Genomic DNA, 16,643 nt, shown 5'->3' on the forward strand with positions numbered 1-16,643 from the left:
TTTTTTTTACTCTCAACTGTGCAAGTCTAGCTGTTTTTTTCCACTTGAAACCACTTTTTTAAAGCAATGAAAGGTTTAAAATAAAATCCGATTCAACACCTTTCAAAAGTAGCTTTCTTTGCTATCTAAATCCCTTGAATATAATCCAGAGTGGAGTAGCTGAAGGTATATAAAGACACTCTACCTCATTACATTCTGCCTGCTGTTGCTTATATCACTTCCTCACATATCTGTATTCCCTCTTCCTCCCTTACCAAGTGCAGCAACTCCATACAATGAATCCCTCTCGAATAAACAATGTCTTGATTCATGTGTTCCCTTTTTAAAGTAACCAAACGTCACAGGGGATTGCTTCATACATTAGACCACCTTTTTAAAATGAGTGTTTTTTTTTGTGTGTCTGTGTGTGTGTGTGTGTGTAGAACTCACCACGCCGGCTGATACTGCCACGCCAACGATGCCCACTGAAACCAGTACCGCCCCTATTACAACTGCAGGTAAGACCAATGCAATGCAACAAAGTACCTGGGATAGCATTATGAAGAATAGTCTTGTATGAAACCGGTACTGAAAAAGTATACCGCTTTACCAATGTATTCAATTCAATTCAATATTTTTTATTGCGAATGCCTTGCTATTGGAGCACAATATTAGCCAATAATAGGACATATATAACCTTGTCCTATGATAGGCTTTACCTAATCAGTCTCATCAAATTATTTCATAGGTTATGGAATCTGAAACTAATAAGGGCCTCAGCTAGTTTGACAAATGTATCACCATCATTTTCACTAATAATTGTAAGTATCGCAATATAATAGGAATTCCTATTGCTACCAGTATCCTCACAAACATGTTGGTATTGCGACAACACTAATTAAGAAGCTGTAATAAAACAAGATGAAAGGCTTTTAAAAGGGTGGGATGACATTGTGTAGGGGCAGCCTTGAATGCTTTTTTATTCGAGATGACTGTAATTTCTCACGCCTTTTTGCCCTTTGACTCTCTCTGTCTCTCTGTCTCTCTCTTTTATTCCCTTCTCCATTCTTAGCAGCCACCTCTCCCTCCTCAGACAGCGTGTGTGACTTTGACCAGGGCCTGTGTGGGTGGACGCACGACCCCAACGCCCCACTGCTATGGTCCCTACACAGCCACGGTGAGTGTCCTCATTCGTCATGCCCAGATTTCTGCATGACTCAGTTTCTCCATGGGTTAGCATTGCCACTTTTCTTTCTCTACACAGTGAGCATTTGATGGACAAGGAGATGTTTTGAAGCTGTTTCAAATGTGTCTGTATGATCTTACAAAACAGTGGCTCAGGTTGACTAACGGCATTTCACATTTTATTTTTGGTGCTACATGGGTTTCTGTCAACTGCAGAATGGTACACTGTAGTGCCAGCACTCTCTTTAGTAGTACAGAGAATGGACTCAAGAATACTATTTCATACCAGACAAATTAGCACTGTGGAGCTTTTATGCATGCAGCTCATAAGGTTGCAATTCATTTGGTTGGCAGAACAATTGCAGTTTATATCATCAACTTCACTGGGTTCTAGACAAGACACTGCTTTCTATAATTACAATGGAGTCAATCTCCCTTTGCGCATCTTCATTTTGTCCTTTTTGAAATTGTTGATTCAAATTATTCCCTTAAAGTTGAAAGCAGTCTAATTCCCGACACTGTCTGTCTGCAAGCCGCACGGATGGAAATGAATTGAGGGGAATCATGTCACAGGCACACACACAAACCCAGAAGTGTTCAAAAATGTGTGGTGTGCTGTCCTCCACGGGAAAAGGGGTTAAGACCCACATTCTCCAATTAAGTGTCGAGCGGGGGGGATTCTACCGAGATGAGCTGTTATTCCCAGCTGCCCCGTTACTGCCCCTCCATTACCCCAGGCACATCCCTCACGACGCCGCATCTACTTAGACACTCCTTGAAGAAATAATTATTCCTTTTCCCTTTTAGACATCTCGCGTGGATCAAAAGTGCAGCCTTTTGGAGTGTTATTTAAAGCATAGAGAAGAGGTTTCCTGCTGGTTATTTATCATTTTTTGCGTAGGCTACAGCTAAGGGTTGTTATCACAACCTTGTTTTTTAAAATTCATCAGGTTTTGAGCCATTTTTTTTCTCCAGATGGGAAGAGTTAAACAAGAGGGTTTCGGCTTGCCCCCTGCCAGACCCAAAGAAAAAGCCTTTTGATTTGTCAAATTTGTGATGTCACCTGGGTCATGTTCTTGCGGCAAAGGCAACCATAAAATAAAAAAATAAACGTTCCTCAAGCGTGACCTTTCTTATGGGTCATAACCATCTTTGACAGGGTGCTTCAAAGCAGTTCCTTTGATCGGGATTGGAAAAAGGCTCGCTTAGATTAAGTCAGGTTTGCGGCTTTCATGTATGGAGTATCATTTCCCGTCCGTTTTTGACACGCCATGGCCGCCTTTGATTTTTTTCCCCCCTCTCCTGTCAAAGGTCAGACATCCACGCCAACACGGGATTGTTATTTCACTGCTATCAAATCACTCTTTAATCCCCCTATAGGATTCCTTTCTCCAATGCCACACACACAAACCAAGATCACCTCAACTCTTGATCTCGGTCATGAAACAAATCAAGGAAAAAGGTGGAATTAGCCACCATATACTGTATCATTGGCTTAAAGCTATAGTGGGTAACTTTTACCATATAAGTGAATGTCTGTCGTTCAAGCCATTGCCAAATTAGTTCTCACATAGTGGATTATGCTTATCAGCTCTACAAAACTCTCTCAGTATGGCAGCGTTTACAAACTGGACAGTGTTGTTGTAATAACTCAGAATTCTTGACTGGGGGCGACAGAAGTTACGCACTATAGCTTTAATTTACTGGCTTTGCTGCAGGATGCCAAGCTCCAACACAGGCAGAGACCATGGGAAAGGGTTTTGGTGTACACATTAGAAAATGAGTGATAAAAACACTGTGCGAAGTCACAAACATGTCCTCTCTAGGCTGGTATACACACACACACACACACTCACACACAGTGACACACGCGAAGACACAAAGAAACTGTGTCGAGTGCGGCAAAGGAAGAGCGCACACACACACACACACACACACACACACACACCCTCATTCGAAAGGGGCCGAGGGACACACTGTCACACACACTGTCTGAAGTGTCACACACACAGCGCGAGCCTGGGCGTGTGGCAGGCAGAGGGGGCCTGTCAAGATTCTGTCCCCTCTCTAGATACTGCTTGTCGGATCTGCTGGAAAGACCACACAAACACACACACACACACACACACACACACAAACACACACACACACACTAGGCAAAAGGTTATCGACCCAGTAACTTGAGCATGGCTGCCTGCGCTAAAAACATACACCCAACACTGAACACTGGTAAAAAAAAAAAGACAGATGCTCTGTACAGAAAAACTATTAAAACACACACACTCAAGCTTATTCTGGAAAATACCTTAGAGCTCCTTTGGTTTTTGCCATAGTTGCTCCCACACACACACACACACACACACACACACACACACACACACACACACACACACACACACACACACAGTTATTCATCATGATAAAAGCAGGTGATCTAATCGCCAGATTGTTGATGCTGGACATTTTCCCACAGGGCCCACTCAAGAAATCTATCACCGGACGCCTCCTTTTGAGTCACTCTCTCACACACGTACATTTGTTCTGTCTCTCTCTCTCAGACACACACACACACACACACAGACACACACTCTGTCTCACACAAACTGTAGGCCTCACCAATCTTACTCCCTCACAATGGAATTCGCGGCATCCAATTTGCAAACTAAACATCCTCTGGTGTAAACAAACGGATTGGTGTGTGTGCGTTTTGACTTATTCCGTCATATAAGTCATATATACCTGGGAGGGAATGAAGAGAAATGGGCCCAGAGGGTCTTGGCATGAGTCCTGGGTTAGCACTCCCTGCTTGTGTGACGCTTTCTCCTTGGCCCTATTCTATTCTTTGTGCGTGTTTATATTTGTCATATCCCCCATTGTTTGACGGGACTATTGTATCGCTATGATTACGTTCCTGTTGGCAACTGCTGGTGATTAGTTTCATGTGTGATATCTGTGTGAAAACTAGTCCTGTACATGTGTGTGCATTTGAATACATACCAAAGTCTGCCTGTACAGTCAGTGTATAAACACCCATGATTAATGATTATAATTGTGTGCACTCAAGGGGTGTGTGTGTGTGTGTGTGTGTGTGTGTGTGTGTGTTTACGTGTCCAGTTGTTTCCCACAAACTCATTCCCAGCATCCATTCACCGAGGGGATATCAAACATCCACACAACCTTTGCAAATGTTCCTACTTTTTTTATTGCCTCAAGGGCTGAAATGAAAACCCATTAAATGCGACTGTATCTTTCATTTGACTGTATTATAGCAACCAGCCAACTCAAGGTTAAAACAAAAGCTCTGCTCATTTCTGCCAATATATTAAGCACTTAAACAGCTTTGGTTGTATATTGTTGGTGAGAAAATCTCAACCATTTTCTTTTCTTTTTTAATTCATCCTATTTATCCAACTGGATTTAGTAGCATTTCTCTATTTTCAAAGCAGAACAGTTCAAAGTGTAAACCTACATTTAGTTGTATCTACATGGGCTTATTCATAGTAAGGCTAAGGCTGCGTTCCAAATCACATACTCTTTTTTCTATTCTACATACGACATCTGACCATAAAAGTAATGTAGTGAGCATGCAGTAGGCATACAATTGGGACATACTTTTATTTATTTATTTGATCTTAATATGGCTCCATGAACTTGCCTCTATGGAGGCTCCGTCAACGTGACGCCACTTCCGGTGCTCAACCGGTTGAGATATTTCTAAGCATGCTAAATCTGACCACAGGAATTGGAACATCCTAAATCTTTTTTTTCTACCATACTAAATAGCAGAAAGTATTGGAACGCATGGAAAGTAATATTATGTCTTATATCTCCCCTTTCCAGAACTCAACAGTTATCTGTACATGGACGCCAGCCTGAAGACAGAGCAGCAGCGTGCTCGGTTGGTGAGCCCGGTGGTGGGTGCTGACACTGGACCCCTCTGCCTACTCTTCTCCTACCAGCTGTGGGGGGAGGCCCAGGGACACCTCAAGGTGCTGCTACGCGACGCCCACAACGAGGAGACCGTGCTGTGGACGCTGAAAGACGACCAGGGCCCCGTCTGGAAGGAGGGCCGCACGATCCTACCCCGCTCACCCAAAGACTTCCAGGTATGAATGTTGTTGGATGTCTTTACTTTAAACTGCTTTAAACTTTAAACCACCCTACGAGGAACTCCTAAAGGTGCACTATGTTACTTTGGCTGTGTCAGAGAAGTTAACATGTTGTAAGGTATATTCTCATAACTGAATAAACAAACTTTTTATCACAGGGAAATTGGATCCCTGGAACACTGTTTGAAGTTAGAAAGCTGCCTGAAAAGTCACTGTTTCACTATTGTACAGCAGCAGGGCCCACAGTTCTGTTCACAAACATATTCTAGTCGTATTCTATTTTGCTTTGATTTATGATTATAGAATTATTCAACTCTAAGAATGACATATATCAGTAAATATGTTTTGTGAACTAACTGCAGGCTTGGCAAATGTAAACAAATCCTCTGAAACTGCATAGTGCACCTTTAAGTGTTTATGAAACAGTCAAATAAAGATGTTCTATTCTATTCTAGGTAGGAATAACCCTAGAATAGAAACAAAAAAAACTGCAACTTTATCTTGGTATGAAAAAAAGCATCCAACTAGTGGCTCATATCTGAAAGTATGTCTGCTAGATGAATAAGTATCTGGGTCAGAGGCATTTTATAACATATCTCCCCCTAGATAGAGATACATGTGTTGTATGTGAGATAGCGAGCACTTTGAAATCACAGGCGCCGTATTAACTTTTTATCCATTTTATTCTCCTCCTCTTCCTCCCGCATTCTCAATTTTGCCTCCACCCCTCATTCCTACTTCCCCCCTTCCTTCCTTCCTCTTCCTCCTCCCATAGGTGGTGATGGAGGGATTCTTTGTGCACGGAACCAGAGGACACATCTGGATTGACAACCTCCACATGAGCTCCACTATCCCCCTGAAAGAGTGCACGCGTAAGTCTGCACACAAACAAACAACGCAGTCACACTTTTCTATACACCAGGATATAGGACTTTTTTATTCCACTTAAAAATGAAATGTAATGCATGTAGCTGCAGTCTCATACAAGTAATAACAATATAATGAAAGATCAGTGTCAATTTCGAGTGCTTACGGATGCCTATAGCTGTCCATTTTCGACTTTGGCCTTTTTCAAGTTCTTATAAATAGCCTACCGTTAAAATCATAAAAGGAATAATTATCACACACACTATTTTTTGTCCAAATTTGTTTCCATACAGAGGGCATTTGAAAAGATAAACAAACACACACACACACACACACACACTCACCCACACACACACACGTCCGCCCTACACTTCCCTAGCCCTATCCCAGTTTTGCGATACAGTCTCTCCTCTAAAGCACCCTCCGAAAATATACAGAGATGAAAGGAGTAAGGGGAGGGAGGTACAACGTTTATTCCTTTGGCAAAAAAAAAAAACAGAAAGAAAAGAAAAGCAAAGAAGAAGAATAAAAAAAATAGGCCATAAACGCCCCGTGGGCCCCAGCGATGCTAATCTATGTTTCATTAGATTTCTTCTCTTCTCTTTTTCTTTCCCTTCTCCTCTCTAGCACTCCGTCGTATTTAGTAAACAGAGCTTTTCTTCCGAGCCGTCAAAGGGAATTACTAGACAGGCTGTTTCCCAAGCAGGTTTTCTCTCTGTTTGCCTGGTGTGAGCGTCAGCACCATGCATAGCCCCCGCTTAATCTGGCCCCAGCATTGCAGGGGCTTTGGAGAGGGTCTTAAACAGATCACAGAGCAAGCCCTATAGTTCAGAGCCAAAATTCTGCCATCATCACTTTTGGCTGGACCACGGCAGAGTAAGCGCGCATGGGTCTGTGTGCCTGTGTGTGTGTGTGCTTGTGTGTGTGTGTGTGTGTGTGTGTGTGTGTGTGTGTGTGTGTGTGTGTGTGTGTGTGAAGGAAATTTCTGTTTCTTTTTTTCATAACATACTTGGTAGAAATGGAATATAATATATACATATTATATATGAGTACAGTATGTTTTAACAAGTGTATAAGCATAAGTTGTGTTTTTATTACCATTAGAATTAGCTTTTTATATCTACATAGGAGCGGCCATATTGCACGGCCATGTTTCTACAGTAGCACAGAAGAGACAAACTTAACGGCGCATTTTTATATAAAGTATAGTGGTTGTCCCTCAGACATGCACCTGTTGGAAGTCGAAGAAGTAGCACTATAGAATAAACAACTAAATACATCTTCACCTCATCACTTGATATTGTGGAAAGACTTGAGGCAGAGTGGCGGATGATGCCATCTTTAGTGGGCCACCTTCTGTAAATTCTCTGAAATGGAGGGATTAGCAAGGGAGTGTTGCAATGTTGAACTTTCAACACCAGCTGCCGCTTTAAAAAATACAAGTTATAACAAACTGCACCCTTAAATGTTCCTAGCTTATGGCAAATACTCCAGTTTTTGTCCTCAGTCATAGTTGTGTAAATGCCTGTGTCACAAGAGTCCTGCCCTAGTCAAAGCAGCACAGCAGCACGGAAGGCAGAGATGACAGCGCATCCCCCTCCTGCCTTCCGCTACTGCCTCTCCCCTCTCCATCGCCACTCCCAAAGCATTCTGGGATGTCGCTTATCGCCCCACGCAGTCGAGTTCTTCACAGTACGTTGGCATTCCCGCCAAGAGGCGCCATGCAGCTCCCAAGTCGCTTTGCGTCTTTCATTCCCTTTCAACCGCGCCCCAACACACACACACACACATGAACTATTTAACACAAACACTAGGACACACACACACACACACACACACACACACACACACACACACACACACACACACACCAGTGTTTTTTGTGTGTGTTTGCATTCCAGGCCATCAAAGTGAAGGTTCTGCTCTGTGAATTTTGCAGCAAGCCAAAAATAAAAGAAAAAGAAAAAAAAACTCCAGCGCGCTCGAGTTTAACTGGACTCCACAGATAAACAACTTGAAAACGTGTGAACTTTTCGAACAAGGAGAACACACACACACACACACACACATAGCTTATACACTCGCAAATTCCCAGCTCACACAACAACGTACCATGTTTGAAATTGCATTCTAGCGAAAGGAGCCCGAGCAAATGCCATCATTTATGTGAGTTATCTGAGGAATTAACTCAAATTTCCCCAGGAGGAAGTTTGATCGTCTCGTGACATTTGTGTGACATTTGGCTGACTTTTCCCTTCGTGTTTAAAAGTTATCTAACTGTTCTCTCTCTTTCTCTCTCTCTCCTTCTCTTTCCATTTCCATGTCTGCCTGACGTCACTCTCTTGTCCAATCAGAACCCTTCGCCGCGTTCTCCCCAGAAAATTCAGGTGAGTTTGACACTTGCTATGACATCACTTCCTGTCTGTGGTCTTGCTTTTTCCTGCCCGTCGGTATGCACTTGCAGAATGGGGTTTTCTTTGCTTGGTGGCACTGAGTTGTCCAAAAAAAAAAAAAACGCTAAACAGATTAAGCCCAAAACCAGTCTGTCACCGCAGAGGCTTCGCTGTGTGGATCCCCGAGTATTAAAATGTTTAATTTCTTTTTTTAAACTAGTCATTCATTGCATCACTGGCAGCTTGTAGATATCACCAGACAAACACTTAAAACCCTTGCCAATTAATCTAAAAATTTATAAAATTTGCAAATACCAAACGCACTTTACTCAAATTTTCGCCAAAGTTGGAAAATAGACTCTTTCAGTGATGTGCATTAGTTCTACCTTGTCAGTCTCAAGCGGAGACAAAGGCTTAGTCTCAAAAGAGAAAAAACTCTGTGTTGCAAAGGCAAGCCGAATCAAGTGCACCTCACGCAGTCAGATATTTAGAGAAAAAAAAACTCTATACATTCTCACTTTTTCTCTGTCTGCCTGACACAGCCCGAAAGGGGTTTTAAATAACTGTCTGCCTCATGAAAAAAAATACTTAGAGCATCCTGGGGGACCCTATGAGATTGATGTTAGTGTTTTGGCATCTCATAATGCCTTCCAATAAGATAAGAGCCTGCCGGGGTTTTTTCAGTGCGAATGTGATGTGTGTGCACTTCTTTTGGCTTTTTCTCCTACACACACACGCACACACACACACACCCCCACACACAGACACAGTCTCTAACCCCTTGACAAACATGCACAAACACACACATTAATATCACCACACGCATACACGCCAGCGTCCCCAGTGGAAAGTAATCAGATAGAGTGACTGAGCAGTGGCGGCGGCGGCAAGCGTGGGTGGGTCTCTCTCTCTCTCTCTCTCTCTCTCTCTCTCTAGCTCCCTCTCTCTATCGAAACTCAGCTCTGTCTAATGAGTGTGTGCAGTGTGAAGTTGCGGCGGCACGCACCATTTCCCTCTATAATTATGTGACACGGTCCAAAAATCCGGATGTGCTATTCAGCTATGCTTCACTTTCTCCCTAGTTTCAATTTGACATTCTCTTTAACAACTCTTCTCACAAACCCAGTGCTGGATGGTGCGTGTGGCCTGTATTTACTTTTATTAGTTTGTCAGCGTCTTCGGGGATTCGTTTTTATTCGCGTAGCAGATTTGGTTAGTCGAATAGAAGCTTCTTTGGAAGATGGTTAGCTTGTTCCTACCAAGTATTTGAGAATGGGGTTGAAGCCAGGGGCGGCAGTGCAGAGGATCTGTGGAGATAGTCTCCAAGGAGACAGAGCATTTTGGCTTGAGGAGGAGAGGACTGGCAAAAGGAGTAAGGCCTGCGTGCATGAGAAAAAGGAGAGAAAGAAACAAGAACAGAGAACAGGATGAATTATGTACTCAAAACAAATCTGCTGACTCCAGCCAGCTAAATAACAAATCCCAGTCCAATATCAGCTCAGAGAGAGAGAGAGAAAGAGAGAGAGCTGCGGAACATTGGATTCCCATGTGGAGTCCCGCTGATTGGTGCATGGTTCTGAGGCTTTCGTCATGAAGCTGTTTGTGAAGGGAAGAGGACGCTCCTTAATTCAATGTGTGTGGGTGCTGTTTTTAACTAATTATTTTCGCTTTTCGTTTCACACCAAGTCAGACCTATTTGATTGGAGCAACCCATTGGAATGATTTCAAAGCAAATCTCTTGATGGTCTTTGGTGTGAAAACGTGTCCTCCCAACTGCAGCCCAAGCTACACTACATGAAAGAAATGGATGCCTTTTATTTTTTTGGTCTTGGAGATTCATTTAATTTTTGTTGCATCTGGCATGCTTGTGCATGCTCATATGAGTTGCACGCCCGCTGTTCATATGCTGAAGACCAATAGGGATAGACAATGGAGAATTCAATTAAAGGTGCAGTGTGTAGTTAAGGTGTATTTTGGCGTCATCTAGTGGTAAAACAATCTAGATTGCAACGCTCCGTCTACCCCTCCCCTTCGGAGAATTTACAGAAGCTACGTTGGCCTTTGAGGACAAGAAGCTATAATGATGCATCATCCACCACTCAAGTCGTTCAACAATATCAAGTGATGAGGTCAAGATGTATTAAGTTATTTATTCTATAGTACGTACTTCTTCTTTGTCTTCCAACCGGTGCATTTCTGCCAGACACCCACTATATATAAAAACGTATCAGGCCATTAAGTTTGTCCGTTCCGTGCTACTGTAGAAACATGGCGGCGCAACATGGTGGCGCTCTGCAACTTTGTAGATATAAGTGCTGCTCATTCTAAGGTAATCAAATAAAAAAGAACTTTTATTAGTGAACTATTATACACTGATTAAAACATACTTATTAATATTGTGTTCCATTTCTACCAAGTCTAGTTAGTAAAAAAAAAAAAAACGCCAATTCCCACTTCTTTACACACTGTGCCTTTAAATATATATAATCAAAAAAACAAAACAAAAAAGTGCCACTCCTCTCTTTTTCCCGCTGGCCAATTTGCCCTTGTGTATATCTCTCCAGCAGGGGGAGGCGTTCCTGTGCCTCCCTTGCCCATCCACTGGTATTACATAATGGCGGTGGGGGGTGCCCTCCTGATCCTGGCCGTGGCCATCTTGGTGCGAGCCCTCTGTTGCTGCCGGCAACACCTGGCCACCAAGAAGAGCCAGCTGTCTGTGGCCTATCACAGCTCCTCGCAGTGCTTCCAGTATTCTAATTGGTCGTCCAGTATGGCTGCCCCCGGGGTGGAGCCCGTCCTGACAGTGAGGCTGGACAGCCGGGACAGACACCGGACCCTCTGCTGAACAAAAATAAAACTGAACACACCAACAACAAAAAGAAAATGACAAGAAAGCACTTTAAGCCCGTGTTGTGTTTTTTGGGGTGGAGACGCTTATACTCGTGACGTGGCGTGTGTGTTTTTGTGACGCCACAAGATTGACAGAACATCCACTTGGACGACGAAAACACCACCCCTCCCTCATTTAGTTTACAGTTGCACAGGTGACACGGACAATTTCCCCTAAACTGCCACGTGAAGAGTTGCCAAGAGAACGTTGTGTTCTCCCTCTCTCTCTCTCTCTTAGTGTGCTTCTCATGGATGTACTGTAGCTTCCTTTGCAGTTTTTCTTCTTTGTCCCATTAAGGAGTTTTGTTGTTGACATTTCACACTATGTCGCTCCCGACGAGAGAGTAGACTTGAACTCTTGAGTAAGTTATTTATCCGAACAGTTTCGGACCATTGAGTGCTGTCGTCTGCCCCCCCCAACCCCCCCGCCCCCAGTGGTCCTCCTGAAATGACCCCGGCGTGGACATCCAGACGTGTGTGGGCTGTGTGAGAGGAGGAGGGGGGGGGGGTCGAGATGGTTGTACCGCTGCAAGAGCCAGCCAGGGCTGCCAAACCACAGGCTCAAAACAAGACCCCAGGGACACGGGAGCTCCGCAGTGCTGAGAGAGAGAGAGAGAGAGAGAGAGAAGAGAAAACTGTTAGGCTGGAGAGGCATTCAATGTGCTGGCTGTGGGAAATGATCTGGCAAGCCCCGCAAAATAAAGCTCTTGGTATCTCTGTAATAACAACAAGGGATAGCTGTGATATGAGTTTACCAATAGTTGTAAGGGGGGGGGGGGGGTTTGAAGGGGGTGGGGGTCCTTCCATTATCCTTTTCAACAGAGCATGTGCACATTTTAAAAAACAAAAGGGAATGCAAAATCCATCATACTTTAAGTCCTGCATCACAAACGGGAGATAACCAGCTCCGCTCGATTGAGAGTCTCGTCTTCTCCTGATAAAGGCATCAGTGTGTGATGGATGCAGCCCGTCTCCTTCAGTGTTTAGCGTTTCATCTTGATCTTCTCTGGCGTTAATAAAAGCACGTTGTTCCACTTCCCACATATCGTGCTCCGTACCACCCACTCACCATTGTTGTTCCCCCCCGCAAGTCTCTTTGAGCTGCCCAGATGAGAGCCACGCTGAGCCCCGGCCTCCTTGAGTATGCGCTTGTTGTTTTTAGGGGTTTGTAAATAGACACAGCTGTCTGCCGTCACCACTGCTCCCCTTGATTTATACTCCTACAAATCCCACAATGCCGCTGGCCCAGCTGGAAGTCATAAGTGCAGTGTTTTGGCCCGTGTATGTGCACAATGGGAGAGGGATCCAAAGACATTATGAGAACCAGAGTAGAGCTCCAGCTATTGACTGGTTCTTTCTTTTTGGTGCCATAGGGGCGTCGTGAATGGCCATAAACATAAAATAAGACATCGCTAATACACTTCTTACTTAAATTTAACAATAGCGGGGATCTAAAAAGCTTATTTTATTGTGAAATTTCTCAAGCTCTTGGCTGACGTTAGACAAATTGGTGTTGGCAGCCATTTTTTTTCTCAACCATCTATCAACGCAGAGGTGTAGGATTGGGACACGGGCTCAGTTTCACACCCCAGAATAGAGTGAAACAGACTCTGTGATCCGTCACACCAGTAGAAAATTCATCACCAACTAGCCCCACAGCTCAGCAGAATGCACCACCATTTGTAGCCACAATTTAGAAGCCAAACATTTCTCTCAACTGTGAAAGAAATGATGTTTTATTTTATTTTTTTGGCATCCTCTTACTATGCGCCTTTAAATCAACGTGGGGAGGAGGGATTGGACACAACCCCATACTCGATCCAACTCGACACCGTTACGCTCCAAGCCCTTAATAGTTGTAATTAGTTAATGGACAGATAACATTTATTAAGGCTACGGTAAGCACTTTTTTTCCCCCTCCCCAATCGGCTGCCAGCGTACAGTTGCCCTGGAAACCGAATTAATAACTCTCATTGGCCAATAAAAGACCTCAGGCTGTAGACGTGTGCCTTTGCCAAGCAGTTACTCCCCAATCCCGCACGCTTGCCAAGAGCAGCGAGCTCAAACACACTCTCTCTCACACACACACACACACACGCACACACACACACTCAAACACACATGTACAGTATAAGTTCACTCAAGCTTTTTGGGGCTCAGCTAAAGTGACGCAGCCATTGTGGGTTTCACCGCATTTGTAATCTTCTAACTCACTCAGACACTCTCCATATGTATCAGTTTTTTAACACAAGCCTGGCAGTGATGGAATGGTCACAAGCACTACTTAAATGTTAACATATGTTGCCATTGGTTTTATTGTTTTCTTATCATCTTATACACCACTCTTAAACTTGACGACACATTGTCAATGCTTTTAATGGTGATAACGATGGGTTACTGTTAATGATTTGACGCCGTTGACGTGTTTGCATCTTTATTCACACGGGAATGAACAGTCTTATGCCATCAGTATGCTATGTGATGACTGCGTGTTTGAAAGGAATGTATCATATTGATCTTTCTCTATTAAATAAAGTCATATTTTTCTAATACTCCAAGACTTATGTAGCCCTTATGTGTGTGTAATGGAATGGAACATGTCCAGTGAATGTGTTTGTTGAGGTCCTGCACGCTTCATAACCAGTGCCACATGTTAATGGCTCACGGTTAGAATTACGCAAACGTGTTGAATTGGAAAGCGGACACCGACCAGACATTCATGAAAAAGTACCTCTAAGATGTCGCAAACCTGTGAAAGTGAGTTGAGTCTTAGCAAAAAAACATCTGTGGGTGTATGCTATATGTAATGTAGTAGAATGTTCTCAATACTTACAAGGCTGCGTTTCTTTCTGTGCTTTTCTCTCCAACAGTTAAGAGACCCAATGAATTTGGAGATGGTGGCCGACTGTTCAGTGGCAGAGACCCTCTAGGAGGAGGTAAGGCACAAGGGACTTATGAACTTAATGCTGAAAACTTGGAGACGTGTGTTTAGGATGAACTGAGCATACTTTTTAAGTGATTGCTGCATGAATATAGAGTGATTTAACACGTATATTACCAAAGAAATATCGCTTACTTCTCCTTTAATAAACTTTCCTCTGCTTTTTGTTTATTGTGTGTTGGCTTTATTGCTAGACCTATTTTTAATTTGCTTGTGTACTATATTTAATTAGGTGTCTTTGAGTACCTTGAAAAGCGCTATATAAAATAAAATCTATCACTATTATAAAATGAACTTTTTCCTCATCTGCTTCCCCCCACCCTAGGTCTTCCATTCCCCGAGTGGAACACGGCGTCCCCCCCATCCGGCGAGCCCCCCGTGACGCGCGTCTCTGAGAAGGACAACTCGTGGCTGTACACGCTGGACCCCATCCTGGTCACCATCATAGTCATGAGCTCCCTGGGCGTGCTACTAGGAGCGGTGTGCGCCGGCCTGCTCCTCTACTGCACGTGCTCCTACAGCGGCCTGTCCTCACGCTCCTCCACCACCCTGGAGAACTACAACTTTGAACTGTACGACGGCCTCAAGCACAAGGTCAAGCTCAACCAACAGAGGTGCTGCACCGAGGCGTGAGAGAAGAAACTACAAACAAAATGGAGTCCAAAAAAAAAGCCTCTCACTTTATCTATCTTTTCATTTTGTCCAGTTTCCGACTTTTTTGGGGTGTCAGTTTGCTTGGGTGGACGTAGATCCCCCCCCCCCCCCCCCCCCCCACTGGACAAAAGAGAGAGACACCTTTTTTCAAACTCGAAAATGAGGATTTGCTCGGGAAAAAAACGTGCCACAGTCCAGTGTTGGTATTTTTTTTTCGGGGTTGGGGTGGGGGGGCGAAAGAACCATTGAGAGAGGGAAAGACTGGATGGATCGTTTCCATTTTGGCGGGGAGATGTTAGGCCTCAAAAGAAGATTAAAAAAAATATCTACACATATCAATCACAAGATTCCTGTGTTTAAATAAATGCGTCATAGATTCGTAAAGAGGTCTTGTTTTGAAAACTGGACATGTGCGGCGCTACACACATACAGAACACATTGTGTTGGAAAAGGTGGTAGGTGGTAGTTTATAGGACTGAGCTAGGAAAAAGCATTTTTTTTTTATCACATGTGAACACAGTGGCCTAGAACTTAGCTCCTTTGTGTGGCCCCCCATTATTTTGTTTTGTTCCTTTCGTTAGACTCTGCTACCTATCAGCCTCAGTTATCCCCTTTAGTACCAGACAGTCTGTGGTATTGTTTAAGTGAAAGGCGTCCATCGAGTTGCGTTTTTTTTAAATGTTTTATTTCTGTTTGCCAGTCTGTGATTGGCTGATACGTAGAAGAAGAAGAATAGAGGGCAAGGAAGGTGTATGTGTGTGTGTGTGGGGGGGGGGGGGGGGGGGGGGGGTATTTTAACACATTCTTTTAGCGAAAGAGAGAGTTATTGTTAGATTTAGTTGTTGCTGGTTCCTGTCATAGGAGAAGGTCATGTTTACATTGTGGTTAATGGGACGAAAAAGGTCAAGGAGCTTTCGGTCGGTGCAACCTATGGATTGCTGGTAAAGGGGCCAAGAGAGTGGAAAACCACTGGAGAAAGAGAGAGTGAGAGAGAGACTATGACTGACAAGAGGACTCAGATCCCATATACAGTATCTCTCACATGGAAGGGGGGCAATCGCTGTGTTTTTTTCTCGCGATGGACACAGAAAAAAGACAAACGCACAGCCCAAATACAGCTCGACTGACTTGTGTGCGGGGAAAACACACGACAAAGCCTTAAAAAGCAAAAACTGTTTTCACAGGAAATGTTGAATAAGGAATGTTGAGGCCATCACTGAGTGGACCTCAAAAAAGCCATGATTTAAAGGACCTACTACTACTCCCCCCTCCACCTCGACGCACACATACACACGTCAACCCCCAACAACCCCTTCAACCTCAGTATACTTCTCTGAAGTTGTTTTTTTGTTGTTTTGCTTTGTCGTCTCGTGGGTGCGTGGGCATTCTTTGGGCGGACGGACTTCAAAACAGTTTAGAGAAAGGCTCTTGTCTTGCAAGCTTGCACCGAATGGACTCATAAGCCATGAGAATCAAGAGGGGGAGAGATATACAGTCTTAGAAAATCCCTCCCATCCGCGCGCACACAAACACACACACACACACATACACAACCCCACTTGTATATACAGATGTGTATACAGAACGCAAATACACACCCTCAGTCGCTCAGAACACACACACACA

The 16,643-nt window shown here is 43.8% G+C and overlaps 1 protein-coding gene across 1 annotated transcript in view; it reads left to right on the forward strand.

Annotated features, from left to right (window-relative positions):
- nrp2a (neuropilin 2a) overlaps positions 1-15,759 on the forward strand; it is an 82,896-nt gene extending 67,137 nt beyond the window's left edge. The window contains exons 12-18 of the mRNA XM_080052856.1: positions 423-497; positions 1,052-1,156; positions 5,005-5,270; positions 6,049-6,145; positions 8,495-8,527; positions 14,293-14,358; positions 14,689-15,759. Coding sequence (XP_079908982.1) covers positions 423-497; positions 1,052-1,156; positions 5,005-5,270; positions 6,049-6,145; positions 8,495-8,527; positions 14,293-14,358; positions 14,689-14,996 — 950 coding nt within the window. The 3' untranslated portion in view covers positions 14,997-15,759. The remainder of the gene's footprint in view (positions 1-422; positions 498-1,051; positions 1,157-5,004; positions 5,271-6,048; positions 6,146-8,494; positions 8,528-14,292; positions 14,359-14,688) is intronic.
- Positions 15,760-16,643: the final 884 nt, after the last annotated feature.

The sequence above is a fragment of the Ammodytes marinus genome, assembly GCF_949987685.1.
Source record: "Ammodytes marinus genome assembly, chromosome: 24".
In the NCBI taxonomy this organism is placed as follows: domain Eukaryota; kingdom Metazoa; phylum Chordata; class Actinopteri; order Uranoscopiformes; family Ammodytidae; genus Ammodytes; species Ammodytes marinus.